At 37.1% G+C, this 17775-nt stretch overlaps 2 protein-coding genes across 4 annotated transcripts in view; one reads left to right on the top strand and one right to left on the bottom strand.

The window, feature by feature from the left end:
- LOC117415490 (PDZ domain-containing RING finger protein 4-like) overlaps positions 1-15578 on the top strand; it is a 127486-nt gene extending 111908 nt beyond the window's left edge. For both annotated transcript variants that reach the window (XM_034025935.3, XM_034025936.3), the window contains 5 exons: positions 4844-4942; positions 6956-7018; positions 7910-8011; positions 10411-10527; positions 11980-15578. In XM_034025935.3, the coding sequence (XP_033881826.1) occupies positions 4844-4942; positions 6956-7018; positions 7910-8011; positions 10411-10527; positions 11980-13503 (1905 nt within the window). In that variant the 3' untranslated portion in view covers positions 13504-15578. The remainder of the gene's footprint in view (positions 1-4843; positions 4943-6955; positions 7019-7909; positions 8012-10410; positions 10528-11979) is intronic.
- The window catches only part of LOC117415491 (glucoside xylosyltransferase 1-like), a 231337-nt gene that overhangs the window by 132227 nt on the left and 81335 nt on the right, over positions 1-17775 (bottom strand). The gene's annotated exons all lie outside the window — the stretch shown is intronic.

Consider the following 17775-nt stretch of genomic DNA (forward strand, 5'->3'; position numbering starts at 1 on the left):
ATGCAGTGTAATAAATATAATAGTAATAATGCCTCTAACCTCACAAACAACTTACTAAAATATCAAGCACTGTAAAGAGGTGTGGTGTATTCACGGCATACAGTTGTCAACTGAAAACATTACAGAAAAGGACTACAAAAAAAAAGGATTGCAAAATGTGGGTACCCAAACTAGGATACAAAAAAAACTAAAAAACATATCCATCAGTATGAACATAAAGCAGTTGAAAACATTGTACACCATAATTGAAAACAGTTTAATCCGCCCAAACAAAACCAACCATTCTAAATCCACCTTGGTGCGAATATCATTACAGTATAACTCAATTGAGAAATTGTAAATGCCAGTCATGTACCAGTCATGGGCACGATATCCATGTGAACAGAGTCAGTACTTCCCACCCTACCAATCAAGAAACAGTGATTTATGAAAGGCTTGCTTTCCACTGAGACGGAATTATTATGGTTATCCGAGCTTCATTACATTTGACACACATTGTGAGCAGTAGTGTATTAACTTTTATTAAAATCATTCAAATAAGACAAGTTAGCAATGTTAGTCCCTTTACCCACCGGGAAGAGTGTAAACAAATGTACTAGTTCTGACTGTTCATTATAAAATCTCAGTCACTTGGCCTCTAATAAATACGTTTAGACTTCAATTAACATGATCCACTTTAATTACAAACTTTGGAGAAAATAATTACACTCTACAGTCCTTGTAATTGCTTATTTTAGTGACTGTCTACAGTGATGTTCATACTAATTTATCTACTTCTAATACTTTAGAGTAATTACTTACAAGTTGTGCAGGTGCATCATCATCTAAAAAAACCCAATAATTGCTACAGTGGGGCGTGATTCAAAAAAGCTTCAGAACCCATGTGGGCTATGCAATGTCATATCTGGGGCAATTGCCAATGGTTGTCATTAAACCTATTTTTGTCAGTTGTCAGTTTAATTTAAAATTCCCTCAAAGCCATTGTATAATCGCCATATGGCACTCCAGGGGGTGTCGTGGGATATGTGGGTTGGTTGAAGGCTTTGCCTCGTACCTCACAACACACCTGAGGAGTGATGACATCCCACAACACACACCCTATCTTGCTATATTGCATAATTGGCTATTGCCAACATCAAGTGCCTCACCATATACCAATAAGCTACCTGACCGATTTTAAACATCATTTACCATGCCACATGAGTGTTTGTTTTAGGAAAAAAAGGAACAATAAACCTCACCCTTGAAAAACAGAAAACTAGTGAAACCTATGAGTGTTTTACCTCTGAAGCCTTACTGTTTCTCACTGACAAAGAAGATCATCATAGCCGACTCATAATCTACTGCTAAACCTCATCTAATGCTTCAATCCCACACCTGCCTCCCCCAATACAGGATCTCGTCGTGGGCAGAAACATTCGTGCAGCAGACAGACATTGGAGCAATTGTTTCTGTAATGTGCAGCTGCTTAAATGATGGGTGGTTCTTGTTGCCACTGATGTGTTTACTATGATCTTATCGTTGTATACCGCAGCATGCTTTTAAAAGGGTTCTTACTATTTATCACAGGGGTACTTAGCACAGACGCAAAATGTGGCCAAATAGTGTTTGAATTTTCAGAACACTATGTTTGCCACAAAGATATTTGCTGATGCTTATTATTTATTTATTTATTTATTTATTTATTTATTTGCAGGCGCCTTTATCCAGGGCAACTTACAATTGTTACTAAGTATTGCATCATCAAATATCAGATTACAAGTAGCTGATGCTTATAAGAATGACATTGATTGCTAAACAGGGGCCAGTTAACTGCACACCTAGATCTCTCATATCATGTACAATTTATCAATCTAAGTTAATAATGTATCACTTGCTGATCTGCAGCCTGAAATCAGCATAGTCCAGTATTGGCAATCGTTTGCGTTTCAGTTCTCCATCCAATCTATTGTAATATAAAATCATGGGGGCATGGTTGTGGGGGTTAGGGAGAGCAACCTTGTCAATATATATTTAATAATGAATCTAACCATTTTATTTCACGTCTACTTTTTTGGTGCAATAAGTGTTACAGCTCACATAGACACACATGTTTGATGATTTGTCAGATTATGATCATAAATTGGATTGGTGGCAACAATGTCACAAATGTAGCTGAACATGAATAGGATGAGCCTGGGGTAAAGAAGACCAGGTGTTTGATATTGGAAGCATTATCTGATCAAGATTTTTATTTAGCTTATAATTGGTCTCCAAAAATGCTAACAGCTATAGTCCCCACCTATAGCTGTTCTTGGTAATGAATTTCCCAATTAGCAGAACTGTTTTGCACCCACAGCCAATTGTGTTCCTCCCCAGAACACAATTAGAGGACACAAGCCTATTTTAAATAATATACATGCTTATTGTTTTTGTAACTGTGTCCCCCCCCCCACCGTTCCCCCCTCCCCAGAACACAATTAGAGGACACAAGCCTATTTTATATAATATACATGCTTATTGTTTTTGTAACTGTCCCCCTGCCCCCTCCCCAGAACACAATTAGAGGGTACAAGCCTATTTTATATAATATACTTGTTTATTGTTTTTGTAACTGTGTCCCCCAACCCCCCCTTTAATCACAGAATAAGCTGTGGCAAAAAAAGGCATGACTGCTTTTCAGATTTAGAAATAGGGAGAGTATTTATCAGAAAATATACATAGAAAATGGAAGATGTGGCTATATTCTTCTTCTTCTTCTTCTTCTTCTTCTTCTTCTTCTTCTTCTTCTTCTTCTTCTTCTTCTTCTTCTTCTTATGTCCGTTTAAATCAAAAATCACTTTAAGAAAAATAGTTTTGCCTTTTCCCATTTATTTTCTGTAGAAGGAATCCATGGTTCCATGGCTTGAATGCGCATTAACTTACTCTTAATAGTGATGCATTAGTATTACAGTTTCCTAAAGAAATGCAAATAACAGCAGGCAGCAGTGATCACAAATGTCTACAGCATGATGCCTGTCCTATTTTTCTGCAAGATGTACATTATATATCTCTAAAAAAAAGTATTGGTTACATGTGGGAAGCAGTGATTATGACAAATACTTTAATCCTCTTCAAAATGTTCGGTAATATAACCTACATGTGGGAAGAGAGTGTAAAGCAGGTCTACCATGGTGGATTATTTCTTTTAAGCCATGTATCCTATTAATACAGTTCAAGCTGGGGGTATTAAACTGAAATGTGTTCTGGCTAATAATCTGTTCTGTTAACTTGGTGCATGGAATTTTCTTTTTTTATTTACCAAGACAGTGACGATAAATGTATTATCTTTTACAGATCACTGGCTGAGAGCAAGAACATTGGAATTAAGTTAATCCTAGTTTTGGGTTTGAGCATTTAAAATGTTATATAATTGTTTGGAATTTTGTAGTTACAATGTTCTTGCACTCAACCAGCATGGCATTAATAGACTGTTTTTAAGAAGACATCTGGAATTTAGTTCAGCCACTTAACTAGTATTACTAAAATCAGAAAACTAACCTTCAGAAACTAAAGAAACACAGTAAACTTTATGAAATGCAGATAATCAGGGGCGTGCACAGGAATAAAAACTTGACCACTATGGGGGTCACATTAAACTATATATATATATATAAATATGTGTGTGTGTGTGCGTGTGTGTTGATATGGTTATATAAATAAATAGCATTTCACTCACAATTTCAATGAAAGTCCAGATGCTGGCGGGACACACGCCAGTCCTTAACTGCACGTTATGAGGAAATACGTTCAGTGCCAATGACAGAAAGGGCAAACGCAATACATTGAAAAGCAGAAATCAATATTTGGGGGATGATTATTGGAGGGGCCAGTGCCCCTGCAGATAATGGAAGTCATTAAGGGGGAGTACTTTCACTTAATTACCCTTTCAGTCACACTTGGTAAGGGGATGGTCAGAAAACAGCCATTGGAGTACTATATTCTGCTTCTCTTAGGGAGTCTGTGGTGCACACTGAAATATAAGTTTTTATATTTCACAATGCCTTTGTCTAAAATTAAAATACATTTTCGGTTTATGAAATACAGAGTTTGCTAGATACATCTAGTCTAAATGTAGGGAATCAGATAGTTTTGAGTGAGGTGATATACACCGCTGCACAGTTAACATTTTCCATAAGCTTTATAAAAAGGAGAGCGAATGTAAGAATTCCAACATTTCTGATACCAATTAGCTGTGCTGTTTACAGTACTTTGATCTGATTCTGTGCAACAGCAAGAGATTGTCAAAACCTGGGCTTGCAGGTTTGTTAGAGCTTTCAAAAATCTAAATTCTGGTTGATTTGCTAGTTGCTCACAGTTGGTGGCTATATGGAAGTGTCACTAACACTGCACATGGAGAGGTGTTGAAGTAGCACTTTGTTACACACTGCACCAATGCTGCATATGCTACCGCATCGGGACTAAATGATTAGCACACATTTTGCATAGCAATTTTTCTTTAGAGAACTTGTACTGAAAACCCATTGGCTGAAACAGTCAGTGGAAATGACCGTATGTAACAGATTGCTCGAAAATACCATTAATATTCAAGAGGTTTATGGAATGACTCTAGGGAGGGCAGTGCTCTGGCATCAGAACTACAACACACTATCTGCTAAGTGATTCTGGTAACGAATTGCAAATAGAGTTAAAGTAGCTTGTGTTCTTTCCAAGTTACACAGGATAAGTGCCTTTCACCTGCATTCATAGAGATTTTTGGTGGCTCACAGATCATGTATTTATAGTCCAAAGCCAAGCGCTTTCCAGAAAATGAAATAAAATGTAAAAGAAAGAAAAAAGACCCCTGGTTTGTTTTGTTTTCTAGGAAGTTGAACTGTGCCGTGTCAACAGCCAGGAGAAGCTTGGACTTACCTTGTGCTATAGGACTGATGATGACGAGGATATGAGCATCTATGTCAGTGAGGTAAGGAACATGTGGGAAATGAATGAAGCACAGCTTCACCACCCCTACTGACAAAGGCTGGCTAGGAGCCAAAGCCTGACAGTTCAAATTACCATACTAAATTGAGTTGCCCAAGTAATATAATTATACTGCCTATTCATTTTAGGCAAATGCTTTAATATTGGGTCTTAATTACGAAACACTGCACAAGGGCAAGTAGAAAATATTAACAATAATAATTATTTTGAGCAAAACAAATAAAAGAAAGAAGTCAAACGTGATTCTAAGTATCCAAATAGTTTTAAACATCATCAATTAGTTTACAGTTAAATAGTTTCTATGCAAATATTTGTCTTTTTTCAGAATTGACCATGCTTGAACAATAAGCCAAGTTTGTAATGTGATTTCTTCCCCCTTTTATTTTTTAATTGTAGTTTTTAATTAGTTTTCTGTGTCACAATTCTTGTCTCCTGTAGAGTGGAAAATAGATTATTTTCCATTAGTCCTTACACACTCCATAGGCAAACTCAGTTAAACCAGTATTTCTGTTATCTGATTTGCTATTTAATATTGTAAGTAGAAATATATATTTTTTGACCCTATGCATAATTCTTGCATTAAAAGGACCGTAGAAAACCTGTTTGCAGGATCAGAGGTAAATGTAGTCCGAATGATAAACATACCTTTATGTGAATGTGGTACGGCACACCTTAAAAAAAAAAAAAAAAAAACCAGACATAACAGAATCATTCTGCCTGTATTTTAGATAGCACAGGGCTTGTAAGCCCATGCATTTAGCAATTAGCATTTTTAAAGTACAGTTAGTGTTTCCAGTATTTTCCATGATTTGGGAGTATGGGATGCATGTACGTTATTTTTATTACCTTTATGAGTACACAAATGGGATAGTAATGTGGCTATACTGTTATTCGGCTGGAATTGTAATACAAAAAGTACATGAAGCAGGTTTCCAGAACAAAGCCCTGTGTAATGCTTAAACTGCAGATACAATTTCCCTTATTCATAAACGTGGCCTTTGAGTAGTCCGTTGAGGCATCATTGCTATGCTCATCGTGTAGTAATAAATAACTATATCCTTCTGTAGCTGTAGTTAGAGAAGAAGCCTTCATCTTTAAACCGACTCTTCTCCAAAGTAACCTACTTGAATAACTTGATGAGAAACATCGCTTTGCTTTTAATGAGAAGGATAGCAGCGGGTGATGTGACAGAGCAAAATGAATGGTTAAAGATAACAATCAAGGGCAAGGTGATAGATAGTGCTGCCCCCAAGCTCAGTGGACCATTAGTCAAAGTTGAGCATTTGGGACTCTGATAAAGTATTAGATCGACCCATATATTTTTGTTAACAGCCATAAATCCCTAACAAATTCTAGATGATGTAAAAGCAGTTAGGGAACTACTGTGTCTCATATTTTCACTTGAGACCCATCTATGTTACATTCCATGAAAACAGAACTGACCACAAAGCCTATAAGCTGTGACAGAACAAAGTAGACATGTTCTGTATTGGGTAAAGAGCCTGTAATGCAGGTAAAGCACATGGACAATAATGATTTAGGCTTTCGTTCAATTAAGATGACATAACTAATATTTACTTAATCTTCTTCCGACAACAGTTTCCCCCACAAACTCTATACTGTAAATCATAGATAATTGTATATTTTTCTCAGAACAGTGCAAAAGTATCTTAGTTTGTCCTAATTTAAACACACCTTTTTTCCCAATATGTACTGTAGGGTTTGAAGTTAGACTAAGGTCTTATTTCATGGCACAATATTTTTTTAACAGTATAAATACAAACATAAATGTTTGTCTGTAATAATACAACTGGCATGTATTGTAAGGTAGGCTTCATCAAAAAAGATAATGTCTAGAATGTAAAGTATGCCTTTCCTAATTGCATATGGTACTAGTTCATGTTTTCAATTTTGAACACAATATATTATGCAGTATGTTGTAGCATATGCACAGTACACAGTATTTTAATACTTCTTTGATTTTCTTAATAAACAGGTTGGGCCAAACAGCATTGCTGCCAGAGATGGTCGTATCAAAGAAGGGGATCGAATTTTACAGGTATTACACTTTTTTTTTTTTACTTTTTAATAACAGCAAAACCAGAGTCTTGGAAGCTCATGTTACTTTTTCAAAACTGCATACATTGCATTTGCTTTAATTACACTAATTAAAAATAAATAAAAAATCATTGGTGTGTTGGTTTGTGCCAGTAAGCAAAACTGCCTACCTTCCAGCTGTTTCACACAGAAATTCAAGTAATGTTGCCGTGAGGGTTTTTTAATAGTCTTTTTTCTTTTAATCATATTTTGTGCATATGTCTCTCCTGGGCAGAAGGAACTCTTTCTTGGCATTATTACCTACGAGCAATTTTTCAGGACTGGCACCCAACAGCTCAGATTACGCCAAATGGGAATTTTCTAACCCCTTTGGACTATAAACCATACAAAGAGCACAAAGTGATTAAATGAAAGAGCAATCAACGTTGCCCTGTAAGTACTGCTTGGTGAGAGATAATGCTGGAGCTCTCTAATTGGCTCATGGCAAGTGTGCAGTATGACTGATTTCAGCTGTAAGGTTCCTGGTCCAGCATCCACCAGCACTATTATCTCAGAGTGACACTTCCATTACTCTGAATGGAAAAAGATGAACGTCACCTGTCAGCAGCCAGTTAATTGTGTTGCTAGATGTATGTTGCTAGGACGAAGGTTGGACATTTGTGAACATAACTGCTTTCACTGATGTCCACCATCTTTCAACAATCAATGTAACCTCTTACAGTAAACACATAATTGAGTGAAGGCACTTACCACCAATGGGGCTGAATGAACACATTTGTGCAGCTCCCATTGTGCGTGCATTTTACCACCAACAACCAGCTGAAATTTGCCTTTTTATTGTGCGTTGATGCTTGCAAGGGGGACTAACGCTTCCCTTTCATTTGTTTCCAAGATAAATGGTCATGACGTCCAGAATCGTGAAGAAGCAGTGGCATTACTCTCAAGTGAAGACTGCCGAAATATTGTGCTGCTGGTTGCCAGACCAGAAATACAGGTTGGAAATTGCTTTTTTCTTTGTTTATGTTTTTCTGGTTTCGTATTAAACATAGAAGTTGATTTGTGATATCGTACACTGTTATCCTGACTATAGGACCGCTTATGAAAAACAATTTGCAGGTTTCAGCACTGTTTTTGCTATAATTTAGTTGGATTAAATGCACTGAGGGGGCAAGTTAGAATAACCTTCTGTCTGACACAGTTTAATAACAGGCACCTTTATAATGTGGATGTAATGTCTGTCTTAGGGCAAAGGGAATTATTAAGTGAGCTTTAATTTAATGCTCTGTGCTTTTTATTATGACCTAACCTTACTATTGTACACTGAACTATGACTTGTATACAGGGGATACCAATAATCCAAAAATAACAGGGCTGTAGAATATTCTAAATGACATTGTCACTGTACGATCCAGAAGCTGAATATCAAAAGAATGTGGACATCTAGTCTTCCAACGGACCTCTGAAGGGTGAAGGGGAGATCTTGAGGGCAAATAGACCTCAGGAAGCATTAGACGAGCAAGAGGCATCCATTGAATATTCAAATGAATGTATACTAGAATCATATGAATGCATAAAAAAGAGCAAGTACTGTATGCATTAGATAAATATATACACATTATTCCAATGTAAATGAATGCTGCATATATAACTGTTATTATTATTACTTTTTTAATAAGTCATTACAGGATGCATGAACAAAAGACAATAATGTCTGTTCTTAAACTCTTTGTAGGAATGTATCAGTTAGGGGTCAAGTAGCTTTAAAAACGTGTGTGGTTTTTTTTTAACCTGTGGTTCGGAGTTCTTTTTCTCCAATATTGAATTTTAATTGTTTCCCCTCTGTATCAGAATCGTGATTTATTGTGGTAGGCCAATTACCATTCCACACGCAGCATGGTGGTGATTTAAGAACTCAACAACAGTAGAACGTTTTATAAATTAGAAATCATTAATAGAAAATGTATGTTTATTTAGTACCTTTTGAGCAAAGCAGGTTATAAGAAAATGAGTGTTAAAAACTAACAAATAAGTCTCACACACACACACACACTTTTACTGAAGAGCCGCTGTACTGTATGGCTAGAGCTTCTGAGTTTTGGTTTTAACCGATAAAACACCCCTGATACAAAAATATATATAAGCCGCGTATAGCCAATAAACACCGGAAAACACTGGAAAAACACTGGAAATGGTTACTCAATTCGCGTTGACTTTACCCCTTTCCCAAAAAAACAAACAAAAAAAAAAAAAAACCTTTCCCAGTGCAGCTCGGATGTCCGTCCTTCCTGACTTGTATCAGTCATTGAATCATTCTGAATTCTTTAAACCCACCTCAGCTACTGAGTGGGTGCAAATTCCTACATTTCTATTGGAGACTCTGCTTGTGAGATTTAAAACAAGATTACAATTAGGAATGGAGGCTTGTTTGCAGGATTTAAAGCTGTATTACAGTTAAGATACAGAGGATTGAAAACAGAATTGCAAATTGTGGTGAAATGTAAATAAATGCCTACACTCAAATACCCCAGAAGAATGTGTCCGTCACCATAAGGATTTCATTGTGGAAGACAGCAAAGGAAAGGTACAACTTAAGTGTGCAAGTACTGTTGAGTTGTTATACATATTTCAACAGAAAAAACACCCAAGTATTTTGGAAATGGCTCAAAAATAAGCACCGAAAAATGAAATTAATAAAAACCGAAAAACAGGAGCCCCATGTATAGCCAAGCCATCACAATATCATGCAATATAATTAACCATCACATTGCAGGAAAAAACAACTTGTATATTCCTTGTTGAAAACTTACATAAAAGGTTGTTCTGCAGACTCAGTGGCAATGACAATGGAAAAAAAACATAATCAGTGGAGCAGAAACGAAGGGCAACCTGCATATATTGCAGGGGCTTATGATTAAATAATACCTGTCATATATAGGGGTGGTTTAAGGTGGAGAGCCTTGTGAGTGATAATCAATATTTTGTATTCCTTGATTGATGTCAGAGCAGGTGATAGAAGATTGGCTTCTGTGTGAAGAATAATGTCTGCATTTAGTATTCGAGAACATTTTAGAGATATGAGACCAACCAAATGAACCAGTGTTTGTCCTTTGCAGAGAGGAATGCAAAGTTAAAAAATAGTTAAAAAATATTGAAAAAGCAGCAATTGAAAATATATTGAAAATCTAGCAATTGGAATTGTCATTGCAATACCCAACATTTCCACGTACGTTTCTCTATTTAAACTTCTCTAACCAATAATACACTTGTTACTGTACATAGAAAGTTGTAGATGGATGGCCTCATATTATCTGATTGCAGAACACGAGGAGGGAATTACTAGTTCAGGGATACGTAGTATACCACTTTTAAAAATGGTGTTGTGTTTCTTTGTAGCTGGACGAAGGCTGGCTGGATGATGAGAGAAATGAATTCTTAGAAGAGCTGAACATGGAGATGTTGAAGGAACAACACCACGAAGCAATGCAGTACACAGCCAGCGAGCTGGAGCAGGTGACAAATAAAACAAGAAGAAAAACAAATACTGTTAATCTCTGTCTTACTTTGTCCTCATTGCCACACCACTTGCCTTCCCAAAGTAGCAAATTTGAACCAAACTCTTCACAACACCACAGTTTACAGTTATACATTCTGCTGGATCTTCCAAGCAGCTCACAGACATAACTCATGACTAGTAGCCCAGCTCCTGATCCATGAAAAGCAGCTTTTCACTAAGTATAGATGTGTTAATAATGCTTATCAATTTCTGAACATTACATAATTCAGTATTCCTACTGGCTGGCACATGCCTGTATGCTGTTGTGACAGTTTAAATTAGATGAAGGTAATGGGCTGGAACTGACAAATCTATAAGTATGCAATTATTTTGTAAAATATTTCTCTAATATTCTAATCAAATATTCACATAATTATTAACAATTAGGGTTGGCTGGACTAAATCATTTTGCCATCAGTGCCACTGTTAGCTATTATTTTATTTAAATATGTGCACATTTACATATCAGTTGCTTGAAACTGTAAACTGTAACTGTAAACTTCAAGAGAAAATGTAATTGCATGCCTTGTTCTGAGCAAGGTTGTTTTGGCATGTACAGTAAAAGGAATATGTTTAGTTGCAAGTTACCGTTAAAAACTTGATATCCCCCTCAATGTGAAATATTGATGGGTTATCATGTTTTGCTTTCTCATATAAATTATGCAAAAATGGTAACCCAATGCAGAATGGTGAAACCTGAGGAAACCACATCACAACTACAACAAAAATAATAATACGGCAGAGGAATACAGTAATATGACCTCATTTATATGAAACGCTGATACTGAATCCAATATAAGGATGTTCAGACAAGCTCAAAATGTGACTGAATTGAACTGTAGTATATGGATGTATTTTACTTAACTGACTATTTTCCATTTAAATGAGCGTGGATTATGTATGGATAACACTATGTAACACAATTTTTGTTCCTGGGTAGTAAGTGTTATTTCCTAATTGCTTATGCCTCAAAAGTATAGAAAATGGCTATTATTCCCCACAAACTTTGCTTTTGTGACCAGGACAGTGATATTTTGAAATTTACCTATTTCCAATGAGAAAACGGGCGAATTTGTGTCTTTTCGTTCACATAAAGTCAGAAAAAAACAACATATGAATCCAAATGAACATGTATTTATACTAAAGTAATACAAAAATAACTACAAAAGATTTAGAAGTGACTAGTTTTTCGAGATTTACGATTATACTGTAAATCACTTTCACGAATCAGCCCCCAAATGTAGTCTCCCATCATGTTCTCGTTATACTGTCCTTGGTAGCGGCGTTCAAAGTCCAGTATATCCTGGTGGAACTGCTCGCCTTGCTCCTCCGAGTACGAAACTGTTAAGGCCAAAAGTAGTCTGGGGGTAAATATCATTTCTAACATATTTCAATTTCCTTTTTCACAGCCAAAGAAAAGTGAGGAAGATGGTGGAACGACAGACACGGCCACCACCTCATCCAACACCCAGGAGAAGGACAGCGGGGTGGGCCGCACCGATGACAGTGTGCGCAACGATGAGAGCTCTGAGCAGGAGAACCTGGGGGACAGCCAAAAGCAAGTTTCGCTGCAGGACAAACGAGAGCTGGGCCAGAGTCAGGACACGCTGGTGAGCAATGAGATGCCGTGTAACGAGAGCTGTGTGTCTGGTGAATATATCGACTCGGACTGCACTGCAGCCCAGGACGAGGACTGCGAGAGGTTCCGCCAGCTGCTGAAGCTCAAATGCAAGATAAGAAACAGCGGCGAGTATGACCTTTACTACAGCCGCAGCAGTACCATCGAATGCAGCCTCAAGGAACCAAATGGGGTAGAACGGGAGCTACAGCTGCTCAACGAAGAGCTCCGTAACATTGAGCTGGAGTGCCAGAATATCATGCAGGCTCACAAGCGTCAAAATGCAAGGGATCAATATGCTGATGTCTGGTCAATCGAAGAGGAAGGCTATCGAAATTATAACACCAGTGATGACTTGCAGAGAGCTAAGCTAGTGGATATCATAGAGCACCCAGAAAAATCGGACAAGGACAGCTCCAGTGCGTACAACACAGCAGAGAGCTGTCGCAGTACGCCACTGACAGTGGGCCAGTCACCAGATAACTCCTTGCAGCGACTGATCAACATTACGAACAAGAAGAACCTGAGGAGTACCATTGCAGCAAACCAAATGACTGCCAGACAAGACAGCAAAGAGACATGTCTGGCTAAAACTAAAAGTTCAGACAGTTCAGCAGAGCAGCAGGATAATGCACCTGAAAGCAATAAACTTACTGAGCATGAGAGGTCTAGTATTCCACAGATTCCGTATCTTTCACCATGCCACAGTTCCCAGTACAGACATACCAATATACCCACTCACGCCAGGCACTACCAGAGCTACATGCATCTCATCCAGCAGAAATCTGCCGTGGAGTACGCCCAGAGCCAGCTTAGCCTTGTGAGCATGTGCAAAGACTTGCAGAAGTCTACAGAACCTAAAATGGAGTGGAAGGTCAAAGTCCGTAGTGACGGGACGCGATACATCACAAAGAGGCCAGTGAGGGACAAAATTCTGAAAGAGCGTGCCTTGAAGATCAAAGAGGAGCGCAGCGGAATGACGACAGACGACGACACAATGAGCGAGATGAAGATGGGCAGGTACTGGAGCAAGGAGGAGAGGAAGCAGCACTTGATGAGGGCCAAAGAGCAGAGGAGACGACGGGAGTTCATGATGCGCAGCAGACTGGAGTGTCTCAAGGAAAGCCCTCAAAGTGGTAGCGAAGGGAAAAAGGAAGTAAACATTATTGAACTGAGCCACAAAAAGATGATGAAAAAGCGGAATAAGAAAATCTTAGACAATTGGATGACAATCCAAGAACTGATGACCCATGGGGCCAAGTCTCCTGAGGACCCACAAGTACACAATGCCTTCTTGTCTGTTACTACTGTATAATATGGACACTACCAAATTCGGTAGAATTTAATTGCCTCGTTCAATGTGGCATTTTTTTTAAAAAACATTTTTCACAGTTTATAACCTGAATACTTTTTGTAAACAATTTTTTTAACGTTTTCATGTTTCTTTTTCCTTCAGCTTAATTATATTGTTTTAAAACTTTACAGAAGTTTTTATTTGTTTTGGTTTAGTTTTTTTTTTTTTACAATCTACCCACTACTAATTCCATTTACCACTTTAAAAAAAAAAAATCTAACATGATATCACTGTTCTTAAAATAATGTAACTGAATCCTGTCAACTTCAATGCCTCTGTTTAAAGGTGGAGCTTTACAGTATGTCACCACTAGATCCACTAGATCATTCGAGGTAGCTCCGAACAGGATTATTAGTTAGTTCTGTACCAGTTTAAAATCAATGATTACAATATATTCAAATATAAATATTTAAACAATTGAACAAATGCGCTTTAAAACAAATCTATAACAATAAGCCATGCACAAGTGGTAACAGAATTTAATGGAAGTTTTAGACTAGTTCAAGAAAGTTAATCTTAACTAAATCAGAAAAACTAAATAAACCTTCTAGATGATTACATTTCCTTATATTTGCCTTGGGACCTTAATATTTAAAATAGTCTATCCACTGGTCAGGCAATTACGTCTCAGCCTATCATGTTTATGCATATTCTATGCCTCAATAAATTAAAATTTGAATTCAGTTGTGGGGTTTGTTTGAAATACTGAAACAAAAAAAACACAGAATTCTGTAAAGCTTTAAACATCCGTATGTATAAATATTCTGCAACAGTTTCCTGCTGGATTGTATGTAATATAACTTATTGTTTCTTTATATTTTGTAATCGACCCAAAGGAGGTTCCTTTGTATTGTATGGGCTGTATGTATAAAAGTTTTTGTTTGTAAATACCTCTTTTTCGTGGTACGTACATGTTTCATTTAGGATTCGGAGATGTATAAATGATGTTTACTGTTTCGTGTTGTCTTTGTCGTTGTGTATGCTCAGTCAACAACAGTTATACTTTTGTGTCCGTCAGTTCTTCAATTAACCTTGTGTTTGGTTCATGGGACCAGAGCTAGTGCTCCTCCCCCGTTCTGTCCCTCCAAAATATCGTCAGTCTCCCAATTTAAATCCCCAAGTCACACCTTTATTCTCTGTCTTGGATTTTTCATTTCCTCCATCCTCCTTTCCTCCTCCATAATACTGCTCTACCTCTGCAACGGTCTCCCTCTGGAGGCAACTGAAGCTCACTTCCCAGCCTTAAAGGCCCAGGCGCTGGCCTCATCCTCCGCCAGGAAGATTCTCTGTGAGCCAGAGGAGACTAACTAACTCTTTCGTTTTCCCGTTCTCTGCCTACTCTATTTCCCTTGGGGGAAATAATGCTTGCTTCCCAACCTTAGAGGCCAGTCGGTTTGGTCTCACCTCTGCGACGGTGGCTCTCCGTGAGCCAACGGGAAACTCTGTCCTCTTTTCTAAGTCACAAAGCACTTCTCTCCTATTAGAATTCCTGAGGTTCCATCTCCACACATCCCTTGCACGTGTCCTGTGAAACTTAAGTTGGATGTAAAATCTTTTCATATCTTCTTCGTATGCAGCCAAATAATTTACACTTCCTCCATGGTGGTGTAACTCCAGGGATGTTTTGTGGTTTATTACTTTTAACTATGTTACTTCCAGATCAGAGTTTCTTTTTTTATTATTATTTGTATAGGCTTACATGACTGTATGTGTGGGCTATTATTCTCTCCCAGCAACTAATAATGAGGGCTTGTGTGGCCAAGATTCCTGTCAACAGGCAGAGAAAAAAAAGACAGCTGAGAGTATTTAAACCCTGAAATATGACAGTTGGATGACTCTTAAAATGTGTTTCAGGTGTTTGGACAGATCTGGAGGTGTACTGCAACATCCCCCTGAAAATATGTTCAAAATATGTGTGGCTTGCTGTGTTTTGCACAATATAGCAATTCAACAGAGGATTATATCTATAGCTGAGGATGATATTCAAGCCCCCATTGACAAAGTAGCACCCAATCCCTTACACCCCAACATTATAACTTTCAAAAATGACAGAGAGATACATGCGTGCCTACACGGTATAACTTGGAAGCCAAGTTGTACTTGAATACGAAAATGGTCACGTGTTGATCACATACCTCAATTTGACCTCACACAATATATGCTAATGAAGCAAGCTGTTGTATAATGAACCTCCATATTGCTCTTTATAATTTATTTGCAACTTCTTACAGCGGCCGCTGCTGAAACGACAGGTTTACATATCAGAGATAAGTTAAAAACTCCATGATGCCAACAACCTTTATAAATACAGCCCTATGTTTTTAAATAGAATGCCAAAACCATACCTTGTATACTGTCCTATATACAAACATTCAGCAGAATTGTGCTTGAAGTGTTCTCTGCTAAGAGTATAAACTGTTTCATACACTTTTTCTAATAGCGTTTTTCTCCCCCAATGACATATTGTATATTACAACTGTAAATTGAAACTGTATTAGTCCCATTCCAGTGTAGGTGGACAATTTTTCAATAATGTGTATTAGAACTGATCATGTAGTCAGGTAAATATGTGGTTATTGTGAAAATAAATAAATAAATAAATTATTGTTTACCTTCAAAGAAAACCTACAGCCATTTCACAACTTTTCTTCACTGATTTTTGTTCAAAACAAATATAAAGGTTATGTACTAAACATTCTTACAAGTGTCTTTTAATGTCTTGCCAAGATACTGGTTCCAGATACAGTAATACCAGCTAGCCAGCCTCTTGCTATTTTTACATTAGCATTGGATAGAAATAGATCCTGGAAAGATCCTGGCAGAGCAGTGAAATTAATCAATACTTGAAATTCAGTAGATTTTTTTTTTTTTTACAAATGAGGTTAATAACAACATAAATCACAGTACCTACTACAACAGAACATTTGAGTTTTTTACTTTGTCCAGATAAAAAAGGACCAGTTAGTGTTGTCTTGCATTACTAAAAACCCCAAATCCCTGCTGAATTACAACAATCACAGCAATTAATGAAGACATAATAAAGCATTATTATCCTTTTCAAGTGCTAGTGACTATACACACTATAAAGACACACAGATTGGTTTATAACAGATATTCACAGGGATGACAAGGTTTTTGTTATATATTCAGTTGATTTCAACTGGGAAATCTGCAGACTTTTTTTCTATTTTTTTTTGTTAAATCTAATGTTATAAAATAAAATAAATATATGACCAAAAAACAGGTTCAAATTCACTGTGCATTCACCCCAGTTCCAATTTTTAAGCATGTTTTTTTTTCCTTCTTAAAGGCTAAACAAGATCTATAGCATAAAATATGAAACAATTAGTGTGAGGCTCTGTAGTTAATGCTTAGTCAGTTTGGGATAAACAATTATATTTGTTTCATTTGCGTCCTAAATGTATTTCACAAATCTACCCCAAAGGTCCATTTGCATTCCAGAGATATTGCTGTCTTTCATTATTGTAGTTTATGGAAGATTATTGCAGAATGTGTCCAGCTCTCAGGTTGCATTGTGAGCATTGTTATATAGTCTGATGGCTTTGTTAAATCTCACATAATGTTTAAACAGTGCTTTCATTAAATGAATACAGTGAATGTCAATGTAAAGTGCATAGACCACAAGCACAGAGGTTGAAAAGTGGAAATTTAGAAACGCTTGTATATTAGCAAATACATATAAGAATAACCATAGTCCAGATATTTTTGCAATTGGCAAATTAACAACAAAAAATAATAATCAGGACAACCCTGGAATAGGCAAGAGCATAAACTTCATTTCTGGAAAACTTCATTTCTGTGGTAGATTGTGTTGTACAGCTTTAACATTTTACAGTATTTCTTATCCATTACTTCTTCATGTGTCTATGGTAACTGCAGAACCAAAGGTTTATTTAAAGGGACAGTGCTCTATTCAACGGAATGTTTGTCGTAAATGTATCTTCTGTAACAAAGCTTGTGAATCCACGGATGTGTCAATCCATGAGGCTAATGGAGGCTACACATGCAACCAGTAACGTGAAGCACTACTGGAGATAAGGCCTCCCTCTAGAGGTCAGTGGAACCCTGACAGAAGAAGCCCAATGCCAATAGCACAATATGTAAACAGCAAGCATTTAATATTACCAACAATTATTTAAGTACAAAATATTTACCAAATGACAATGATTGTCCACCACTTTTAGCAATTAAATGACTTTGACTTTCAGACAG

This window comes from Acipenser ruthenus, chromosome 7, assembly GCF_902713425.1.
Source record: "Acipenser ruthenus chromosome 7, fAciRut3.2 maternal haplotype, whole genome shotgun sequence".
NCBI lineage: Eukaryota > Metazoa > Chordata > Actinopteri > Acipenseriformes > Acipenseridae > Acipenser > Acipenser ruthenus.